General features: G+C 38.2%; 1 protein-coding gene across 3 annotated transcripts in view; it reads right to left on the bottom strand.

Annotated features, from left to right (window-relative positions):
• Positions 1-22,739, bottom strand: part of mllt10 (MLLT10 histone lysine methyltransferase DOT1L cofactor) — an 84,541-nt gene that overhangs the window by 7,640 nt on the left and 54,162 nt on the right. For all 3 annotated transcript variants that reach the window (XM_036558782.1, XM_036558784.1, XM_036558785.1), the window contains 5 exons: positions 20,220-20,392; positions 10,951-11,071; positions 7,617-7,689; positions 4,851-5,023; positions 1,610-1,801 (listed from right to left, as the gene is read on the bottom strand). In XM_036558782.1, the coding sequence (XP_036414675.1) occupies positions 1,610-1,801; positions 4,851-5,023; positions 7,617-7,689; positions 10,951-11,071; positions 20,220-20,392 (732 nt within the window). The remainder of the gene's footprint in view (positions 1-1,609; positions 1,802-4,850; positions 5,024-7,616; positions 7,690-10,950; positions 11,072-20,219; positions 20,393-22,739) is intronic.

Genomic DNA, 22,739 nt, shown 5'->3' with positions numbered 1-22,739 from the left:
CTTTCATAAGGTCAATGCTGTATCTATTTATTTGTTTGTTTATCAGGGACAATGTACATTAATTAACAGGGGTGGGAGATATAGTAAAAAATGTAACATCATACTTCAAGACATTTTCATTATACACGGCATCACAATATTTCATTTTTCTGATAAACTGGAACAGACAGAAGTAGTGGCTGGTATGGCCAAAAAGTTATATCACAGTATAATTAAATTTCTGACTGTTTACAAATGTATGCTTAAGTAAACCTATTTTTGTAGGTTAACAGTGGCTTATTCTGGGATGTCCCATTTTATAACAACCCAAGTAAATATGAAATATTTTAATTGTGCAAAACAGTAAAAACAAACGTAACATTATGTAGATAAACCTGTGTCATTACTGTCTATAACAGCAGCTGGCAAAAACAGCGCTTCATGTTGCTTAACATCCTAACTTTCGCAAAAGTGAAGTTGGCTTCTTTTTGGCAAGCTTTTGTTTCAAATTTTCTGTTCCACTTTAAATGGAGCTGAGATAACATTCTGGCACCTATACATGAACTTGAATGTAACTGCTGCACCATTTAAGGTTCTGAATAAAAAGGCAACTTCAGCTTCAACAAGTAATTTGTCTCATATGTGCATTTGACACACTTATACTTCTGACCATCAGACAATGCTGGAAATTGGAAACCATTACAGTTACACAGCTATCAGCACCAGCTGATTGATGGCTTGTTTTGCACACAAGGTCCTGACTGTGATACAGATCAACAACAAACACGACAATTTTTTATCATCGTTTCACATATCGCACTGGCCAAAATCCAGTTAAACAGGCCTAATGGACCTCTGAAGTCGTGCGTCATTCTGTTGACGGTGTCTTGCCGATATTAGGGACTCTATGTCAACAAAACATTTCTAACCACATAAATTTCGTCCCATGTACATTTTTCCCAGAATGTCACTGAATCTGATGACTACAGAATGACGACACGACTTCAGAGGTCTGTTATGCTCTTTGTGATGAAAAAGCAGTTGATCAGAGTTCTTGCTGGCAATATCCACAATATACTCTAATATGAACTGTCCACCCCTATTAATCAAAGCAAAATTTTCCAGTGTTAGCCAACAGGCTAATTTAGAACTGTAGTCCCTGATGTTATTAGACTGAACGTAAATGCTAAAGCAAATCGCTTTGGCTGTAAATTCAGTGAAAAGATATTCTTCACACCAGTGGCCACTAATTCTTTTATGCATGTATTTAGCTCACAATTAGTGGCTGCACATGCGCTGTTACACTTGCGTTGTGGTCAGTAATAACTGTGCCCCTCTAAAATTAAGCTATGCGTACTGCAAACCAAAATCGGAAAAGAGAAAAAAAAAAAAAATTAATTGTACAAAAAAATACTTTTTCCTCACTGGGTGAGAGTGTTGCTGAGGGTGGGATGGGACAAACAGCCAGAGGCCTCACTTTGGGCAGCCCTGGTGTATTCAATGTTGAAAATCATGGCCTATGGTATCGAAGGCCATATGTAATAATAATCTGTATGTTTGCACTGGCTAGAAGGCTTTGTCCTGCTCTATATCTGCACGCTCTGCTGCCCTGAATGTGTGCGAGGCTAACCTGTGTGAGTATTGCTGGGGTACAGAGGGGAGGAGACGGTGGTGGCGGTAGTGCTAGCGGGGGTGAAAGGCACGGAAAGCTGGGCGCTCAGCAGCTGCAGACGCTCCTTCTTCATGGTTAGAGTCCGGATCTGCTCCTCCAGCCGGCGGTTCTCCATCTGTAGCTGATGCAGGGACTTCAGCATACCCAACACTGCAAACAAAAACATTTCTTAAAAATCAGGATGTAAATCTCTGACCTCATGACAAATCAATTTGATTACAGTTCTCAATTCATCATAAAATCTCACGTTTCATCTCAGTCTGATTAGATTATTTTAGAAGGATTAAAATTTTTATTTTTATTTTTTTTAAAAGGACTGAATACGCAAATGTGACTAGAGGAATTATTCTCACAATAGTCTTGAATTTTTTTGTTTTGACAGTAGCCAGAGAATTTTATTTTGGCCAAAAAGTACTTGCATGCTTTTATTTAATATATTTTATCATCATCACTTCACTGATTCAGAAATCAATGCAGTTCAACAGCCACCTTCAGATCAATGAGTCACAATTTATTTGTACATCCCTATAAACAAGCACACACAAATCAGACAGGCAAAGGCCCAGGAGACATTACCTAAATTCAGCTTTTTAGATTCTTTTGATCAACTGTTTTTCAATTAATCGACTAATCAATCTTTCCTGCTTCCACTATTTCCTCTTATTTTGCCTCATCACAGTAGTACCATCAAAGCTTCATCTGTGCAACATCCGATTTCTTTCATGGTGCAACAAAACACTAGAAACTATGTTGCCCCTACACCTGTGGTGTGCTGCAGTATGTCAGAATAACCACGTTTATATGAATGTTATAAGGCACTCTTGTTTTTAGTTAGACTAAAACTGACTTTTCTCACTATAAGCACTGACTACAACTAATCAGCTCTGTCAACTAGTTGTTGCAGTCCTACTGCATGTCCAACATCTGTACACCAAGCAAAACATCAGCTCAAACTGCCTGACACAGCTATTCAAAGCTATGGACCAGATTCATGGCTTATAGAAGCACTGGGTCTCTGCTTTTTAATAACAAGCCTGCTACAAATGAGTGGTTAGCCTACACAGAGCATGGCATTATAACTAATATGCACCCAATAAGTACACATACACAGATTTCCTTTTATTGTTAGATGATACAATAGGAGGTGGTCATTAAACCTGGCAGCTTGCTAGCTTAAAGAGGAATTGCACTATTGTTTTTTTTGATCTTCACAGTTCAATAGTTGAGATGTAAACAGCCATTCAGAAAGGTCTGATGTGAAACTGTTCATTGTAAAGAAACTTACAGACTCAGATTTCTTTACAGTGGTGGCTATTTTATTTACTACTCAAAACCACAAGTGAACCAACACTGCATTCTGAGCTTTTATTTGTAACGTTGATGATGGCAAAATAGTGATGCATCTAGAAGGGAAAACAAAAAATATTTTTTGGGGACTATGTTGCTTACAATGCTCTGCATACACCCTATGAACCCTCTACTATGAAGGGGTTTTAGGCCATAATCTCATTTATTATAACCATTTCATGTAATAACGTTCTGTGAGGGAGTCTGAGGTCAGACGTCTGGTTCCCATCACCACCACTGTGAGAAATTCAGACATGGTAATTTTCTCTAAAACAGAGTTGTTCAAATCAAGCCACCCTGAATCTCAACCATTTAATTAGACCAAAACTTTAAAAAAAATTAGTGGAAGTACCCTTTAACCTGCAGAAAGAACACTACTAAAAACAGAAACCAAAAGACACGTTTTTGAATCTGTAGTAGTGATGAAACCAGCAGCACAAAAGTAGAGATTAGTAGAGATAGTAAAGATTGTTTTTGCGCACTGTTTCCTTCCACAACCAGTAAATAAGGCCCCTTTTCAGATGACCCGATTTAATACCAGTTACATTCAAACAAAACCAAATGTTAAGACAAACTGCAAGAACCACAAAGCTGGTTTCAGATCAGCTGTAAAGGGCACCTTCTACACAACCAGCCCACCACTTCCTGTTGAGGCCCCTTCACCCCGCCTGTAACGTCCCCCCAGCAGCCGCCAGTATTTCCTCTCACACAAAACCAACAGCTGCTACTCATAAAGAAAAGCCTCTGAAGCTTCATGTTCTACAACTGACCTAGACTCGTTTAGGCGCTCACTAGCAAAGGAGAACCATTTTTTTTCTTCCCTCTCATATTAGAGAAATTAAGGTAGGAAAAACAAATCCTGACAAGTAATAGAGCTTATAATTACTGTGGTAAATGAAATTAATTAATTAATTGGTTAATGAAAAGAAGCTGACTTGTATTAGAATAAGCCCTGGGACTGGATGCAATTACAGACTTAGTTTGTTTGATTGACAAGCGGTGTAATGGGCCTTTTTATGACTGAAGGTGTAATTACATATACATAAAGAAGGGATGTATGGACTCAATTATGCTGTCGGAAATACAGCATATCAGAGACCTTCAGAGGCAAGAGAAGAGACGTTTCAATAATATTTTGGTTAAACTGTAAAATGTATACAATTTTCTGAGGGAAGAACTAAGAAACTACTTAAAAGAAAAAGATAAAGCCACAAGTAGTGATTAACGAACAAATCAGTGGAATTAGTCATCACTATTTGTTACAACAGATATCTTCTACAGCAAATCTACATATAGCCACACACTCAAAAGTCAACAAACTCATTAAATAAATAGCAACAAAGCAGTATCATCAAGTGTGCTTCTGCATGCATGTATATGGATTAGGGCTGTCATGAAAAAGCAAATTAACGTGACTGATAATAACCATAGTACATATTTATCTTTTCAGCGAATCTGCAATAGTTACTTGTCCCAAGAGCGTGAAGCACTCTCCCGAATTTGCAATTTAACTAGCACTATCACTTCAAACACAAGGTTTGGGTGAAGGGCCAGTTAAGTTCTGTTTTGAACAGAATTGCTTTGAACTTGGGTCAGTTTGTGAAGAGTGATGTGGTTCTGGTCTGGTCAGAATTCTAGGGCTATATTTGAGTTCTGACCAACTTCTACTTGTCTCTTCGCCATGAAGTTTTTACAAGGTACAAAGCAGGTGTTGTTTTTAAATGGTGCAAAAAAACAAAGCAAAACAAAATTTTAAAAATCTGAAAAGCTTAAAAATGTTTTGATACAATGTCAATGAACTGCTTGCATGGAATACATAAATGTCCCTCAGTGTTTGTGTGGACATCCTTACCATCTTCCTGTGATCCCTGCTGAAGGAGAAACTGCTGGCCTTCGTTCCACTGTCTCTCCAGTAGCTGTTCGATGCTGGTGGCCACAGGAGGCAACGAGTCTGTGCTGGAACCGAGCCCTGGCACCAGGGGCCCCGACGGGTCATAGCGGATATGCAGTCCGCTTAACGGCGAGCTTAGAGCATGGGGGGGACACAAGCACACAATACTGTTACTATTTAATACACAAGATCAGGATAATGACTATGTACAAAGAGCACTGCAACTGCAAAGGAGCCCTTGTGCACACAATGCATTAATTCATTCATTAAAATGCAGTAAGGTGATTGGTTTGTAATCAGACCGGGATTTGTGCCAAAGGCCAAATTCCAGCCTTGCTTCCTCCTACATGCCTGGAAGTGTATTTGCAGTCTGCTGGAGGTTTCTCAGGAGCTGAAAAGGCCCTGTTCTACAGATGGACCCATCTACCAGAAACTGTGTTTCACTACCTCTGATCTGGCATCACTTCATCGTTCAAACCGCTCTTTCACACTAGAGATGGGACCGATTTATTAATCAGTATCTGGCTGATAAAAGTGGAAAAATACTGGATCGCATGTTAGAGAAAAAAAAATAATAAGAAGAAATCAGAAAACATATTTATTGAGAAGAGTCATAGGTATTACGACAACAGCAGTTGTAACTTCTGACTGAACACCTTTGGAGGGTGGCGGTTAATAACATTTAGTTGACTTTTGTTTATAACACCTTTAGAGGGCTGCGGTGAGTAGTGTTTAATTATTTGATGTTTGTTATTAACAGCTTTAGAAGGCAGCATTGAGTAATGCTCGTTTATTTTATTGGTTTATTTGTTGCTTAGTAACACCTTTAGAGGTAAGCAGTGAATAATGTTTACTTATTTTATGTTTGTTAAAAACCCCTTTAGAGGGCAGTGGTGAATAACGTTTGTTTATTTGATGTTTGTTAACACCTTTAGAGGTCAGCGGTGAGTAATGTTTCTTTATTTGATGTTTGTTGATGGCGTCTTTAGAGGGCAGCAGTGAGTAATGTTCGATTATTTGATCCTGAGCTGTTTCTGTGGTCAGTTGGGAGCTACTAAGTATGGACAGCTAGGAAACAAAATAGCTGATAAGCCAATTTGGCCACTTTAGGCTTTAATAGCTGCATACACTAACACTAAACTGTTAACTGCAAAACTGTATATGGCAATTAATAATGAGTAGCCAGCCAAGTATGATAAGTACTGTACTGCAGTTTACCTCGAATGGTCTAATTTTATACACATTTGCACTGCAGGCGTTTTTATATTTTTTTTTGTGAGTTTTTTTGAATGAATAAAAAAAAACTGCGATTTAGTTCAAGTCATATTACTGGTAATTTCTTCCTGTAGTAGTGTTTGAGCAGGGTACTTTTTAAAGAAATTAATGTCTGATCAATGTCAGCACGAGCTGGTACCTAAGGTTTCGGTATCAGCATCAGACAAAGCTGTAATGAAGAGATGAGTCCAGTGAGAAAGTGACGTTTGTCTCTGACACTATAAATCTCAGCACGTCCTTGTTTGGACAGACAGCGATGTGTGTTATTATGAATGCGTCAGGCTCTGGGCTCTCAATCAGGGGCTTCCCCAGCGCACGTGAATCCATCTCTGGGGTAATTAGGGCTGGGCATGGACCGGCACAGCGCGCTCATAAATCTCCACCAAGCAACCGGCAAGCCGTAATAGCCTGTGTGGCTGCTCCAGCGCGGATCAAAGAGATAAAACGCAAAATGTTCACAGTTCAAGCACAGGTGTTGACCGAGGTGGAGGGTTTTCCATGTCGTTTCTGGATTCTTGCCATTCCTGCTTGGCTGACAGGCACGGACATGCATGTGCAAACACTTCTTTTCTCTTCTGTAATGGTCCTTGACAAATGATTCTGCATACTAACAAGAAGCTACCACTTTTCTTATCTTAACAAAAAAAAAAGCCATATAAACAAAGATTTATCCACACATGCATGCAACACATTGGCAAAAACTGACTTGTGTCTTTATGCTCTTATAAATGAAAAGGTACCCTTCCAAATAAAACTAGTAGTAACAATTTGCATAATTTATTTTAATTGAGTATTAGTAAGCAGTCCAAATAAAACTAACTAAAATAATTAAGCTAATATTGACCACCCCGAGACGTTACACTTAATAAACTTGATTTACATCAAAACATCTTGGGAACAAACACTGCCTTCAGCACATATGCCTACGAATGCTCTCCAGTCTCAGGACTTAAAATGCAAATACTGGCTGAAAAAATACAAAAACGTCCAAAACAATACAAATTCAAATGCTATATTTCCTAGAACTGCACAAAAAAAAAAATCATATTTTTATCTCATCAAGTACATTAGCTATAAGCGTGGACTCTTTTTCAACACTTGAACAGCACAAACTCGTTCCTGATGCTCCTGTCATCTCAAATCCTGCAAAAACTGCTTCGTAACGGTGGCGATAGGAGAAACAGCTGAGTGGTGGAAAAGCCTGCCGGCCATACGGTGAGTGAGTGGAGCACAGTGAGTGAGCAAGGGGCCAGGAAAAGGGGGAGAAAGACGGAGTGCGAGAGAGAAAGAGAAAGAAAGAGAGAGAGAAAGAGAGAGAGAGAGAGAGAGAAAGAGAGAGAGAGCGTGAGAGAGAGCGAGAGAGAGCGCGAGAGAGAGCGCGAGAGAGAGCGAGAGAGAGAGAGAGAGCCCAGAGGAGGGGAGTCCAGCGCTGGAATGTAAATAAGGGCTTACCGTGGGGAGAGGTTTGCCTTTGGTGGGGTTCCTCTTCTGGGGAAGCCAAGCCCACCATCCCCCAGCTCCTGATCTGAAAGGTAAACACAGTGCGGATGATAAGGAGTCACCGTTGCGCAGATATGCTAGTGCACCAGCAATGGAGGATCCAGGGAAATGGGGCTTAAAAGAAAAGGAAAAAAAAGCGGACGTCCCGGTCCGCTAAAGCCGTCGGAACTCCCTCACAGAAATCCATCTTCAGGCTGAAGTGCTGTCTCTGGCAGCTCAAGCTGCACACTGACACCTCCTGAGTGTCAGTGAGACGCTTTCTCTCTCCCTCTCTCTCTTTCTCCACCCCTCCTCCCTCTCTCTCTCTCTTTCTCTCCCATGGAGGCTCCCGCTGCCCTTGCCTGCAGGCCCCATGCCAGACACCGCTTTTCATTTTCTGCAGTGAAAGTAATGAATCACATATGCGCTTAAAGCCAAGCACAACCCCCCCCCCTCGCTCTTTCTCTCTCTCTCGTGTCTCCCCACCCCCCTCCAGTCATTGCTAGCCAATCCCATTTTTCTCTCCCCCCCCACTTCCTTTTCTCTACACCCCTCCCCCTCCCTATTTTCCCTCCTTCTCCCTTCTTCCTTTTTTCAGTTTTAACACTTTCCAGTCCAGCACACCAAGGCTGGCCCCAGTGCTATTCCTCCTGACCTCCCCCAGGGGAAACACACTGGACCGAAAACGCCGGCCTGTGCGGCCAGAAGCATCAGGAAACACTTTAGCGCACACTGTGCGCGTCTGTCCGAGCGTCGTCCCCCTCGAAAAGAACAAAATTAACTAACTAGGACCTCTTGCTAAGCTGACTGAAAACAAAGGTGTGAATACACACTGATCTGAAGCTAAAACATCTCTATCTTATCAAAGAAAAAAAAAGTATATAGGTGACATTAGAAAGTAAAGGAACATACAGTACTATGCAAAAAAATTCTTGGTCAAATGATGTTTTATTTTCTACATGAAAACATTGGTGTTTTATTTTTTCCCAATATGTAAAATCTGCAAAATAAACAGTAAGTGTGCATTAAAATGTGGGGAAGTGCATTAAAGACTTCTCTGTAAACTCATTTAGTATTTCCCAGAAGTGTTTTTACGGATGTGATGTAGAGCTTAATTCTTTCGTACAGAACTGATGGAAAAACAACCTTATTTGCAAGATTTTTTCTGTTTGAAATGCGAATTAGCATTTCAGAATTTAATTTTGCATGTATTTAGTTTAAAAGTGCAATACAATGGCTTTTTTCCTTAATACACACGATATTTCATTTTTCTGAGGTTAGTAAGTTACAACAGATAAAAAAAGGAATCAGTGGTGCCGTACCGACAAATATCAAAAACTCTAAATACAGTGATTATTCTTCTGTTGGTTTCACACACAGCGCTGCGCTAAATCCATTTAAATAGGATTAATGATGCTCTCCTCGTATTGTTCTTTAAGTACGATATCGACGATATTCTGAGAAAAGCACATTGTGACATAATGTGATAATTTATCCCAACAGCAATAAATACTGTCATACTGACCACACCTACCATTCAAACAACAAATCAGATTATTTGATTCCTAAACACATGTGCTAACACGTCCTGTTGTTCAGGCAGCACTGCCTATATAGAGCTGCTGAGTTGAGAGACTAGATTTTGCAGTGAGGAAGAGTGGTGAGTTTTTTTTAATGAGTCCTCCTTCTCCTATTGTTGGCTAAAAGACCCTTTGACCTCCCTTTGAGGAGAGGGGCATGACCGATCCATTAGTTCTCAAAGGCCATGTCCCTTTCCCCCCCACACTCCTAAAAATAAATGCTCCTAACAGGTTCTTGGCTTGGACATACAGTTCTAGTCTAATTCTTTAACCAATCTATTCAGGCTCTGCCCACAAACACACTCTTTCGAAGAGGCACTGGCAAAAATAAATAAATAAATAAATAAAATCCCATTCAACCTAAAGAAAAATTGCTGGAAACAATTCAAGACCAAGTTTTTCAATTCAACAATAAGTTTCTCATTAGATTGAATGAGTAACTTTACATGTAGGTATTGTGATATAAACTGAGTCGTGTTCTACAGTTTGTCATTAGGTTGAATAAATCACGCACTTTCAATGTAAAGTTGTGCAACAGTTTCTCATTAGGTTGAGTGATAATTCAGTCTAAATGTAACTGTGATATAAACTGTGAGCTCTAGTTTCTCATTAGGTTGAATGTGTTTTTTTTGTTTTTTCTTAAACCAGCACGCTAAAGCTTGTCCAAACGGGCAACAGCAGCGACAAAAGAACGTATCTGTGGGTGGAGCATGGATAGGTCAATTGGTGTAGAACCTTTGTATTATGAGAAGAGATTTTTTTACAAAGTGCAGTCTGCTTTTCTGCAGAGCCCCACAGTCTAGGCAGGGAAGGACTGTGGGAGGGGTGAGAGTGACCCAAAGGTATGCCTGAGCCTTCTAACTTCAGGGTATCCCCACTGTGTCATTGCACAGTCACTGGCTAGATTAATGAAATGTTTGAGTGCTAACATGCTTCATTTAACAGGTATGCACACTTTCTACTCGTCTGTCCTGCGGAGTTTTGTTCTCTCTCTCCCACTCTCTCTGCGATTTGGGGGGAGGTGTGAGGGGTTCAGCTGACCACACATTCCACGGGCACAGGCGAGCGAGGAGAATGCAGAGAAGAGAAACAGGAGAGGGAGAAAATGAGGAAAGATTTCAGAAAGCGGACTCCATGCTAGAGGGATGCGGGCAGCAACTGGACAGTTTCTGCCTTAAACCTTTGTTTGTGCATGCTTATTAGGGTCACTTTTGGGGCGCTTTTAATAAGACTCACTTTATTTGATTCATGTTATTTAATTAAGCAAAAAAATATTTTATTTAAGAATTTAAAATGTCTGTTTGACCACCTTAAAAAATATATATGGGACTTTGGCTAACAGAAACTGCGGGTTCTAGTAATTTTTACATGTTCACTTGGCCTAAACAGCATGAGCTAAAGATATTTTTTTTTAAAATTACAAAATTAAATAAATAAATGAAATAAATGACAAAACTTTGCCAAAATTTCAGCTTTTAGCCAACCTGGCTTAGAAGAAATTGGCCACAGAAATTTAGCTAATATTTGATAATCCTCAGTTAGTAAAGCCCTGTTCAACTGAAACTACAGCAGTCTGGGTTTCACATTATATACTTAGATCAGTCAATTTTATCTGTTAGCAGAATTTTTAGCTCCTTAAAATAGTCATTGGTGACAAAACGTTCATACTGGTCAGGCCATACTGTGTGAGAAGACAGAGTGAGTAAACTGTATGTGTTGGACCTCACCTGCTGGAGAATTCTCAGACTGGGCGATGAGGGCAGCCATGGCAGAGGTTGGGTTCAGCCGGTTTCCAAACATATGGGAAGGTGCCAGATTAAAAGGTCCTGGTAATGAGTTTGACTGTGGCTGAAACAAAGAAATAGGAATTAGGGCCATAACTACTGTTTTATATTAGTTACGTATTAGTTATATTATCAACAATTTCACATATTAGTAAGTAATGAGAGTTTTTAAAAAAAAAGACAAAAACTGGACACTTGGAAAAGTGTAGCTACTAGGATTAGTGATGTGAAAAATTGTGAAAAATTATTATTTTCATTATTATGTCATTTTGTATTGCATTTTTTGCATATATATATATATATATATATACACACACACACACATATATTATATATATATATATATATATATATATATTACATTATTACTTGTGTATGAGTGTGTATAAGGAGTTATAAGGAGTCAGTGTTATACTGTTGGGTGCCATACGGAGGTTACAATATTTTATAATATGTTCTGTATGCTGTCTTCTGTATTTATTTTCATTTTTTTGCTTAAAAAATTCAGCCTTTCAAATATTCGATAACATATGGAAAAAAGATAATCTAGCACGTTTTTGAAAAAGACTTAATTTAATAAAATATAAAACAGACAAGAAAGCAGCAGAATTTCAAATATGCAAACTGTCAACATATCCTTCTTTCAGAAGGTAAATTCTAATCAATATATAGTTCAATCAAGTTATACCAACAGCTTTAGCACACACTAGCACACACACTATTCAAATTTAGGGAAAAAAGCATGTAAATTGTGTGTGCGTGTGTGAGAGAGAGAGAGAGAGAGAGCGAGCGAGAGCAAGAGAGAGAGCGAGCAAGAGTGCGCGCGCGAGAGAGAAAGTGTGTGTTTGGGTGTATGTGCGTGTTGGGGGTGGGAGGGCGGTGGAATGGTCGTTTAATCAAGCACCATGCTAGCTGTATTTCCTGTAAGCTCGAAGGACAGCCTGAACCTCAGCAGACAACAGCAGCAGCACCGACCATGTGCTTCTAATGCTAATTATTTAATCCAATTAAACCATTTCGCTAATTGGGGGGAGGGGTGCAGAAGCCAGACAAATTGTCAGTGCATCTTTATAATGCAACTAAGAACTAACCTACTAGAAATCACTAAGATATTCATTTCCTATTACAATACTATATAAAATACTATTGCATTAATAATAAGGGTGTAATGATGCACAAATTTTATGACAACGTGTACTGCGCCTTTTTCCACTATGATATGATTTACACTCAAGTATGTAATTTTTGTGCTTGTCTCTTTTAGGAATATAATGGAGTGATTAACATAACAGTGCAAACCAATCCAATTTATGTCAGCACAGCATAACACTTAATAAATATCCATTTATTAATGAGCCAGTGAAATAAATAAAAATATAATTGAAAAACACGGTCAAAATGATGTATTTTCATATTTATGTGCACATTCCAATCTAACGTCCAGTCATTTCTGAGGTTGCAGGGAAGGATAATTTAATAAAATCGATAAAAACATTTGTAAAAAATCTATTACATTTTACTTAAACCTAGAAACCCAGCAGAATTTTATTCAACTGTACAGTTTTTAAAATATTTAGAGGGCTTTAATATTAGAGAGCTGTGTTTGCTATCTTCATCTCCTCCTTACATTCCTTGCTGACTAACACTGAGCCTTCATTCTTTTCCCTGTTAGAAACGCTCTCCCCTTCTAACACTCGCTCTCTCCAGGCCGGCGTCCGGGCCTTTGGCCAAAGATGTCAAGAAAAGCCCAGCAGATTATGAATGGAACCCATCGGAATCCAAATTTGTTGCATAATCCGCTCTGGTAAAGATGCCTTCACTGTGCCTGGATTCATACTATTTTTGTTTTGTTTTGTTTTGTTTTATTTTCCTTCCCAAAAAAGTAACAGCTAATGTATAAAGCACAACTGGTTTATTCTTCTAATAAAGGTGGCATTAATCATAATAGAGCATTGGTATTTATTGCAAGTCCACTCCCAACAACGTAAAAAGAAAATTCTTGAAAGTGGTCTTTAAAGCATTTTGGAAAGAAACCCTTTATTTTTTTCTACATATTCTGAAAACAGAAAATACTGTTAAATTCTATAGGGAGAAAACAGTTTGATATTGGTATTTGTCCATATCCTTGTAATAAAAAGACAAATAACAAACAAGGCATATTTTTGTTTGTTCTGTTTCACTGTTGTAGAGCTTCAGAAATGTTCAGAAATGGCTCCACTGATGACGGAAAGTCTTGGTTTCATTAGAATATATAGAATATTAGGAATTATCACTAAACTGATATTTACGTATTTCTGTCTCAAACAGAGGCAAACACTTTGCCTTCACATGAAAGCAGATATCTATTTTGGGATGCATGATATCATAATCACATTGGTATCAGCAAACATTTGCTTTGAAACAACATTGCACACAATGTTAGATGTGACTGATATTTCGGAGCAATATTTGATGTGCATCGGTCTGCAGTTCCTATATCTGTACATCCCTATATATTGTCCCGAAAAAAGAAAAACAAAACCCATTCATTTAACTTTGAGGTTTGAGTTACATAGCAGACATTCTTTACCTTCTGTGTTAACATTATAATCTTTCTCCTTTTTTTTTAAACATACAGTGAAAAAGCAACAAATTTCTTATTTTCAAAAGTATCCATTATCTCGAGATAGCAAAGTTTGATTCCAGATTTCTCCTGGACACCTCCAGAAATTGAATGGATTTATTCAATTCCATCATGAGCACACCTGATTTAACATAATGAAGTACTGATTAGATAAACCAGGTATTAGATGATAGCTACAAATAATACTAATTTGGTTAAACACATTGAGAGACATAAAATCAATGCTTATTGCATTGAATAAACACTTACAAATAAACACTTACTGCCAAGATAAAAAATAGATCTAATTTTTTCAGACTTTTGCACTGTACTGTATTTCAATTTGAAATGATTTCTCAACATTAAATACAGGAAAAATAACACTAAAGCCAAAAACTAGGAATGCACAATGATATCAAAATCCTACCAGTATTGGCAGACAGATTTGACCAATATTTCAAACTGATGTTTGTTGATGTATTTATTGTACTCTAGAATAGCAGAATGTTTAGGGGATCCTAGGCTACTGCACTAAAGTAACTGCATTTTACTGTAATTTTATTTGCAACCCCTTTACAAATAAATGTTATATTTCACTGTATGTTAATCCAAGTGGTTAACATTTCAATATTCTAAATATGTTTATATTTCAGTATTAGTACATATGTACACAAACAATATCAGATACTGGCATTAACCTACAATTCCCATATCGATCATCTTTACCATAACATTAAAGCATTAAGCACCAGTGAGCCCAGTGCCAACCGTATAGCTAAATTATCACACGCTTGCCGCAAACCATGTTACATAATAAGCGACGCTTTATTTGGATAGTCTCCTACAGATTATTTACAAATCTGCAAATTATAAACAAATTATCTGACAAAATTCAGTTAAATTTTCACAAAATTAGGATTGGAGTAAGTGTTATGTTTAGGATTAGGTTTTGGGTGGAAGTTAGGGTTGGGTTTAGGTTTAGATTTACAGAATCTATTACATTGAAGTTCAGGTTCAGTTGTATTTAATAGATATTTAGCTGAATGAGCATATATGGAGCATTACAGTGGAATTTCAAAAAGTACTACTATGTAATCTCTAACTGACTCGCTTATACAGTTTGACACTGTATGACACTTATCTACAAACATGGATAAAAGTACATCACATAACTAAAAACAGCAGCCTGAATTTTATGCATACTTTAAAACAATGTTTAGACACCAGTTACGTCTACATTCAAGGTGAGACAGGAAAATATGTACATCTGTGTAAGTTCACAGTTTAAAACTCTAAAAACAAAAAGAGGTTTTTTGGCTTATTTTCCCACGTTTACCATGTTCTTTCCCCTCTCGTGCACTTCTCACGTTTTTCATTCCATTTCATCTCGTTATAAAGCATAGTGCTCTCTCGCTCCGGCTACCCGGCCCCGCCCCTCTGCCGTTCTTTCAGCCAGTGTGTGGAGCGAAGGGGCGACCGTGGGGATGAAACGAAGTGTGAACAGAGCCCCTCGTCTCCCAGTGCAGCCCCCTCTGTCCAGCCTGTCAGCTCCCATCGCGTCAGAGTGCCATGCTCAAAACCCGCACAGGGCCAGCCAGCCAGCCGGATTGTTCTGGGCTTACCGCTCTTCGGGCCATTGTGGGAGGCCAAGGTGTGCGCAATGGGATGGATGTGCGCTAGAGGTCAAAGGTCAACACTGTGCTCCTTCAACCACTAAACATCTCCCGTTTTTCCATTCCCACCCATTCGGCCCACCAGGAGCGACCGATCTGAACTTGGAGGTTTATCCATGTTTATTTCTAAATGTTAGACTTAATCAGATCAGAATAATATTCGGTTTCATTTTATTTAGATTGTTTGTACAGTATATATTAAAGTATATATTAAAAGCAACTTTCTACTGAATGTGATAAATTCTGTTAAATCTAACCTTAAACCTAAAGAATATCATTGCAGTCAAAACAAAAAGGAAAATCTCTATTGCATTTGGTGAAATTTTGAATTAAAAATTCCAGCTGATTTGTCAAAATTTCCTAACAATCTTATCAATAGAAATGGTCCAACCTGACTTATAACAGAATATTGTTATATTAGCTTACAGTGAGAGTTCGTTGTTTTGTAAAGTTAGTTTTTTGGAGGTGCAATTTTTAAATTAGATTGTGTAATATTAAAATAAATTATCTAATATAATTACACTGTGTAAGAAATTCATGATGAACAGATCAATAGAAACACTCCAAAAGGATTTAGCATAAAATCTCTAAAAAAACACTTCGACAGTTACTTCTGTACAGGTTTTTGGAGATTGAAGGTTTAGTTCCAACAGTAATGACTTGTTAACAGTTTGGGCTAAAATCAATATTTATTATTTATTAACTATGTTTATTTTCTAATAAAAAAAAAACAAAAAAACAGTTTGGTGTATTTTTTTTCCAGTGTCTGTATAAATTGTTACTCCTGCCATGCGTATTTTTAAAAACAATTCTGAATTGTACTAAAATAATGGAAACAGTAATATTTGAGATTTCATCATGCATCATGTCCTAAAGAACACAGTCAGAGATCTGGTGAGCATGAGATTTTTTGCTATGTATATGAGCTCTGTTCTCATTGGCTGTCCTGTACGGTGCCACACTCAAAAAGCTGTTGAGGCTGAAACACTCCTAACTTCACGGTAAATGTGCAGGGCTAAACTGCTGTAGGCTGACTAGGATATATGTAAATGAGTAGATTTGTGATGTCACAAAAAATGAATTCAAAAACAGCTTGCAAGTACTGCGCTTTAAAACGATCAATGATTACATACATCAAACTCTCACTGGAGAAAGTGAGGAACGTACATTTTTTTTAAATATTGGTCCTAATAAATAAATAAACAAATAAATAACACCAACTCAATTTTAACGAGTAAACAAACATGCTGATACCACACACACATCGGCTTATAGCCCGAGCTAACAGAACACTACCCTGTACGCATGCGCATACAGAATCCTGTGCAGCCGTACGGTGGGACGCTAATGGGGGGGGCACTCTTAAGTGCATGTCTGGAGTAGTCGGACCCCCAAGGGCCCTTCAGCGTTAAGGCCATCAGTGGCCTCTGCTTCATCTCCTAATGCTGGGCCACCCTGCCTACAGCGAGGGCAGCGGCCGTGCAAACAAAAACTGGTTGCCAGGAGACGGCTCTCAGGTCAAGACAAAGATGCTGGGGATCAGAGAGCAGATGAGCTGGTGCTCCGTCAGAGAACAAAAAAAATGCAGAAGACCCATCTGGAATGAGCGTGTGTTATGCTAAAGAGTGAAATTTCCTGACTGTTGCAAATACAAAGTGCTTACAACATGATGAGCTAGCAAAACGCCATCAAGAAACAAATAAAGGAAAAATAAAAATTATAAATTTCCTACTATTCTTACTATATTCCTTCGAAAAAATCTGATTGCTGATGACTAAGACAAAGGATTGTTTTAGAGCATCATCAACATGTTCATGTCTAAATAGTCATATGTAAAAGTTTGAACTTTCATGTTTTGTTGACTTTGTAAGTGAAAATAAGTTAACATTTTCTACAAGGAGCACAACGGCAATTTTCTGCAAATTTTAGTGCACAATTTATATTTATTTGCTGAGTAACATGGATAAATAAATAACACGGTAAATAATGCGAAGTAAGTTAAGCACACTAGCGCTGCATTTAAATGCAGCCACGCACCATTATGCTGAATAGCCAGACACCTCTTACTTTTGATGAAAATCTTTATTCGATTCATGTTTTTTAATCAAGCAACTAATTTTTGAAGAATTTAAAAGCCAGTTTGGCCCATTAAAGCAAAAACAGTTGTTTAGTGTTGGGACTTTGGCTAATACAAAGTACTGGAAATGTACTAGTGTTATAGCACACACTGAGCTTTGGGCTAACAAAAATTGGCCACAAAAATCAGTGATTGGCCAACCGCAAATAAATCTATATCTTTCAGAAGAACTTATGCTAGTTGAAGTAAAAGCAGTTATCATTCACATACAAGTACAGAAGACCCCCCCAAAAAAGAAAAAAAAATTAAAATAAATAAAATACAGTCAAAAGTGGAAAAAAACTTCATTCTTGACATTCTCTTTCCTTCCAAAGCTGCTAATAAGACTGCTCTTTTCTCACGGCCAGAGCACACGTCATGGCTTTTATTTGGCCTCGCTGTCAGTGTGCGGCTTCACTCCGGCTGCGTAACTCAAACACAGCTTCACTTATGTCACCGTTCACCCACTGACCGAGCGCATTTACATAAACAGCCTAGTCATAAACACCCTGAATTACTCACAATGGTGTCTGCCAGCATTGAAAAATGAGCCTCGAAACGATACAAACTAACCTTCTCACTATATTATTCAGCCAAGGAGAATCAGTGTCGCTGGTGTGCTGGTATGTTTGTGTGTATGTAGAACATGCCGTACAGATCTAGTGCAACTACCAGGGTTATACACAGAAATGTATATCTAAATATGGAAAAAAGCTATGAAAAAAAATACTTAAATTAATGGCTAAATTACAAAACGTGGCACCCGTGCTCTCCAAAAGATAATCAGTATTTGCGCCATTAAGGGGCTCCTAGTGTTATTATCTCTGTACAAATTCCTGCTCTGTACAAAAGTAAGTATACTTTCATATAATTGGATAATTCTGTGTGTAAACAGGCACCAGGAAGCTGTACAAGCTGAAAGTCCAGCTCAATTAATTAGTGTTAATAATATGAATCCTGAACTTTGCACTACAGGTGCACGATGTGGCAGAAATACAGTATTACGATACTTCACAACATTTTCACAATACATGATGTCACGATACTTGATTTTTCTGACTTCTGATCAGTCAGAACAGACATAAAGGTGCCAAATTAAAAAAAAATACTATCAAAAAACAATAAATATCATTTTTATTTAAAATTTCATTCACCAAGCTACACTAAATCCAATTAAACAAAACTAATTTTGTTCTCTTTGTAGTGAAACACGCAGCTGATCAGTGTTCTAAAAGTACTGACCACAATATGCTCGGACAAGTGTCATTGTGATGTAATATTATGATAAGGATAAATAGCGTTGTATCTCCTAGCCCTACTTAGAACATAAAAAAAAATCATCTTAATGCATTTGTCGTGAGTTCTTTTTCCAGTTGAACATTAACAAAGGTTCTCCAATCATAAAAATACTAGTTTCCACCCATATGAATCAAAACTACTGCAGCCACAAGGAAAAAAACAGCCTAAAAAGGGCCAGAAAATGACAGAAGTAAATTGTGAAATATACTTTCAAAAATGCAAAACAAAGAAGTTTTAGTTAGTAATTGCCAAATATGAGCACATCTGTGGTACAATAGGCAAACCATTAGACAATGTATGGACACTTCTATAAGGCAGATGAATAAGTAGCTGGTCTGCCTATTATCTTCAGAGCAGCTCCAGTCCTGAGAACATTACGGACCTTGCATGAAACGATCATTCATTAAGAAAAGCAGTGTCTCCCACTCACAACACCGTCAGCGTTTCACTGCACTAAGGTCTATGTTTTGTGCTCAATACGATAACGTATTTTTGAACAGTAGCTCTGTTGTAACTGATTTTCAAATCCTATGCTGAAAGGAATCGTTCAAGCCATAAATACTAAATCAATCATACAGCTACCATTAAGTAGCCAGCAATGTCATACTAACTGGTGGCTACAAGCTTAGTCAAGTTTGCTTGTGTTACTCCTTTAAGATCAGCTCTTTAAATCTCTGATGCCATTTTGACACAGAACGCTGAGGTTAATAATAGGATAGTCTCCATGTGTTTTTTATGTCTGTTTTCGCAGCCAGCGCACCAGCTGTCTCAACACCTAATTACTTGTCTTCTTATTTTCTTAAATCAATTTATTACATGCTTTATTCTGTTTAAAAAACTTTTTTTTTTTTTAAATGGCTTTCATTGCCTTTTAAACTGTGAGTTTTAGACGCCTCCAAACCAGTGTTCATTAAGCACTTAGGTCTTTTTGTGCACCTGGTTTGCATGTAAGCACTGCTGTGCATGGGAAAGTACTACCAGAACTTCCAGACAGTCTAGAGTGATATATCTCACAAAATTGGTCCAACTGTAAAACAAAATGTGACTGATTGATTCCACAGTCACTTCCTATTTATTTTAGTGGTTAATTTAATGTGTAAGGTCTTCAGTCCAGCTCCTGAGGTCCCAGCCAATGGGAGAGCTCACTTGGCTTATCTACTTAGATACCACAGAGAAAAGAATTCTGATTGGATAATTTTTCTTTCAGTAATTTAACTCTTGTTTGCAACCAAAATTAACACTGAATTATGAGTATCACTACAATACTTGCAGATACAACAAGACAGCTTATTCTATTAAATAAAAATTAACTAAACATTATAGACATATATTACAATCCTATAGAGGGGTTAGCAGAAGTCATTTAGGAAGTTTTATTTTTAAAAGTGTCTCAGTCACTTATACCATTTTCTTCTGTCTTGAATGTCATCCCATTGTATACTTTGATATAACCGAGATGGGCTGTTCTTTTTGATCTTGAAATCTAAACTGTTTGAGTTTTGTGTTGTGTTTAAATACTTACGAGTGTGAAGGTGGTGCTGGTGAAGGGGGCCGGTGGGGGCAAGGACGTCAGGCTGGGCATTGTGGTGACCGCAGACTGCTGAGTGGGCAGCTCTGAGCTGGACACAGACAGACTGCCCCCCAGCACTGCGCTGGGCAACGGGCCGGCTACATCACTGCTGCTGGGGTATGTAGCTGCAAAATAAATAGGGAAAGCATTTAAATAACATAAAATATACTCAGAGCTGGGATCTAAACAACTAAACAGCAATGCACAGTGCATGTTATTTAGTGTGGAATTGTCACCCTTAACATTAAAACTGATGCACGACAGGGCTGCACAATATATTGTTTGGTAATTGTTACTGCGATATTAGCCTTTGCAATAGTGATATTAATAGATATTGCAGTAGGGTATACTATGCAACTGGCTCGGCTTTGATGAATTAAGGTATTCATGAAATCAAGCCAAATAAATTACTGAAAACAAAATAATGTAGGCTTATCTTACTGTGATATTGTTTCTCCAAAGCATTTTTAACACTTTCACACTTGCAATAGAAATCAATAAAATCGTAATATTGCTAGTTTGACAAAGACCAGGACTACTGTGAAGTGATATACAACAATATACTGTGTAACATAGCGGTTAAGGCATTTTGTGTAGAAATCACCATCTCCCTCCTTCTATCTATATCTCTCTCGGTCTGTCCCCGTGTTGAACTTTGCGGACTGCGAGTAGCCAGTCCATCCTGGGCCTCTCATTACAGCAGATACAGGCAGGACACAAAGCAGATCTCAATATACACACACGCGCACGCGCACACACGCACACGCACGCACACACACACACGGCCTGCCACTGACCCAGAAAGCAGTGTTTAGAATCTGATGACTCACTGTGAGCTCTATAGGTGCAGGGGCAGGGGGAGGGGCTATTTACATTCATGTGACAGCCCCTCACACGCACTCGCTGTTTGTTGGTGTTGTTTTATTGAATTTTTTTCTCCCCCCCACTTCTTTCTCCCTCTTCACCCGCCCCCACAAATATAAGCCCCACTGATGGCCCAGGCTGACCCTCGGAGGAGCAAGAGAGGCCCCCTTTGGCCCACAAAAGAATGAATGGCTCGCAGCAGTGAACATTCACTACATGAACAAGGCCACATTGTTAAACAGAGAGGTACCACGTGAACTCATTTACAGCATCAAGCACCAGCCCATCTAGATACATCCAGAGAAAAATGTAAACTTCGTTGTTAGCTTCCCCCCTTAGCTAATGTCATGTTGCAATAAAAATGCAATGTCAAAAATGCCATTTTAACATGCAAACCAAACTTTTTTTTCCCCATTCTAAACGAAAAAAGTTAATGTCAAGAAGGATTCTATACATAAATAAGGCACATTTCAATATTATTATATAGTACATTGGTATTTATCAATATCAGGGCTGATATCAGCAGAATATGCTGGTTTGGATATCGGAGGGAAACATCTCTTCTTGTGGGATAGTAGTGTTTAAGTACTTTTAAATCATCTTAAAGGGCACTCTGGACAAAACTTAAAGAAAAGTAACCACAGCAGTTCAAGTTACAGTTTGTTCCACCTAATGTCATATGGTCCCCCTGAAGTAGTTGGTACAGCATATGGTGTATTAAGCAGTAAAATGTAAACAGTAAACATAAACTCTCGTATAGATCAAATTTTTTATATAGGGTTGGGAAAAAAGGCAATAGGTCACAAACTGCTATAAAATTGAAAAGCATCTCTCATGTTATAAAAGTACAAAATAAATAGAATAATAAAAAAAAAAACGTGTGCATTAGGAGCAGTGTTTCAATTTGTTCCACTTGTTATATTTTAACATTCAAAGCTTACCCCAAACTCTCCCCCCCAAAAAAAAGACTGAGGAAAACATTGATGCTAGTAGGGAGGGACAGTGGGTACGACCAGGTAGAATTTTGCAATTTAGCATTTCGCTCTCCAATGCTGTCGTAGTTTACTGAGAACCCAACATTTTCCCACACAGCTGAAAAGCAGGTGGGTCTTCGAGCTCATGTGTGTCATTTGCACTCACTATAGTGTGACTGACTCAGTCAGACACCAATCAGCTTGAGCTAAGCTTAGCATGGCATATTGCTAACATGCTAACATGTACCATCACACCCCTACTAGCTGGCAAATGCAGTGGGAAGCTATATAGCTAATGTTAGTACTAGGAAGCCTGTATTGCAGTAGTGAAACCCCAAGGGTTGCATGACACCTGTGCAATGCATGTTAGGTATTGTAGTGAGAACACAGATCCACAAAAAACCAAAAAGGATACAAAATTGTGAATTCTGTCAAAACTACAAAGCTAAGGGATGTAGAGCTGCACTACAGAATACTACACAACATATGAAATGCTAGACTTGGACCTGAATGCCCCTTTAAGCAAAGTGTTTCAATTAAAAATAGCGCAGAATATATTATTATATTAAAAAATGTCACATTTCATATTTGATGTTTAATTTTCCCCCACTATGTTAAACTTGGTCAAAAACTG

Source organism: Colossoma macropomum, unplaced genomic scaffold, assembly GCF_904425465.1.
Source record: "Colossoma macropomum unplaced genomic scaffold, Colossoma_macropomum, whole genome shotgun sequence".
NCBI classification, from domain to species: domain Eukaryota; kingdom Metazoa; phylum Chordata; class Actinopteri; order Characiformes; family Serrasalmidae; genus Colossoma; species Colossoma macropomum.
This window is presented reverse-complemented; position numbering and strand designations above follow the sequence as displayed.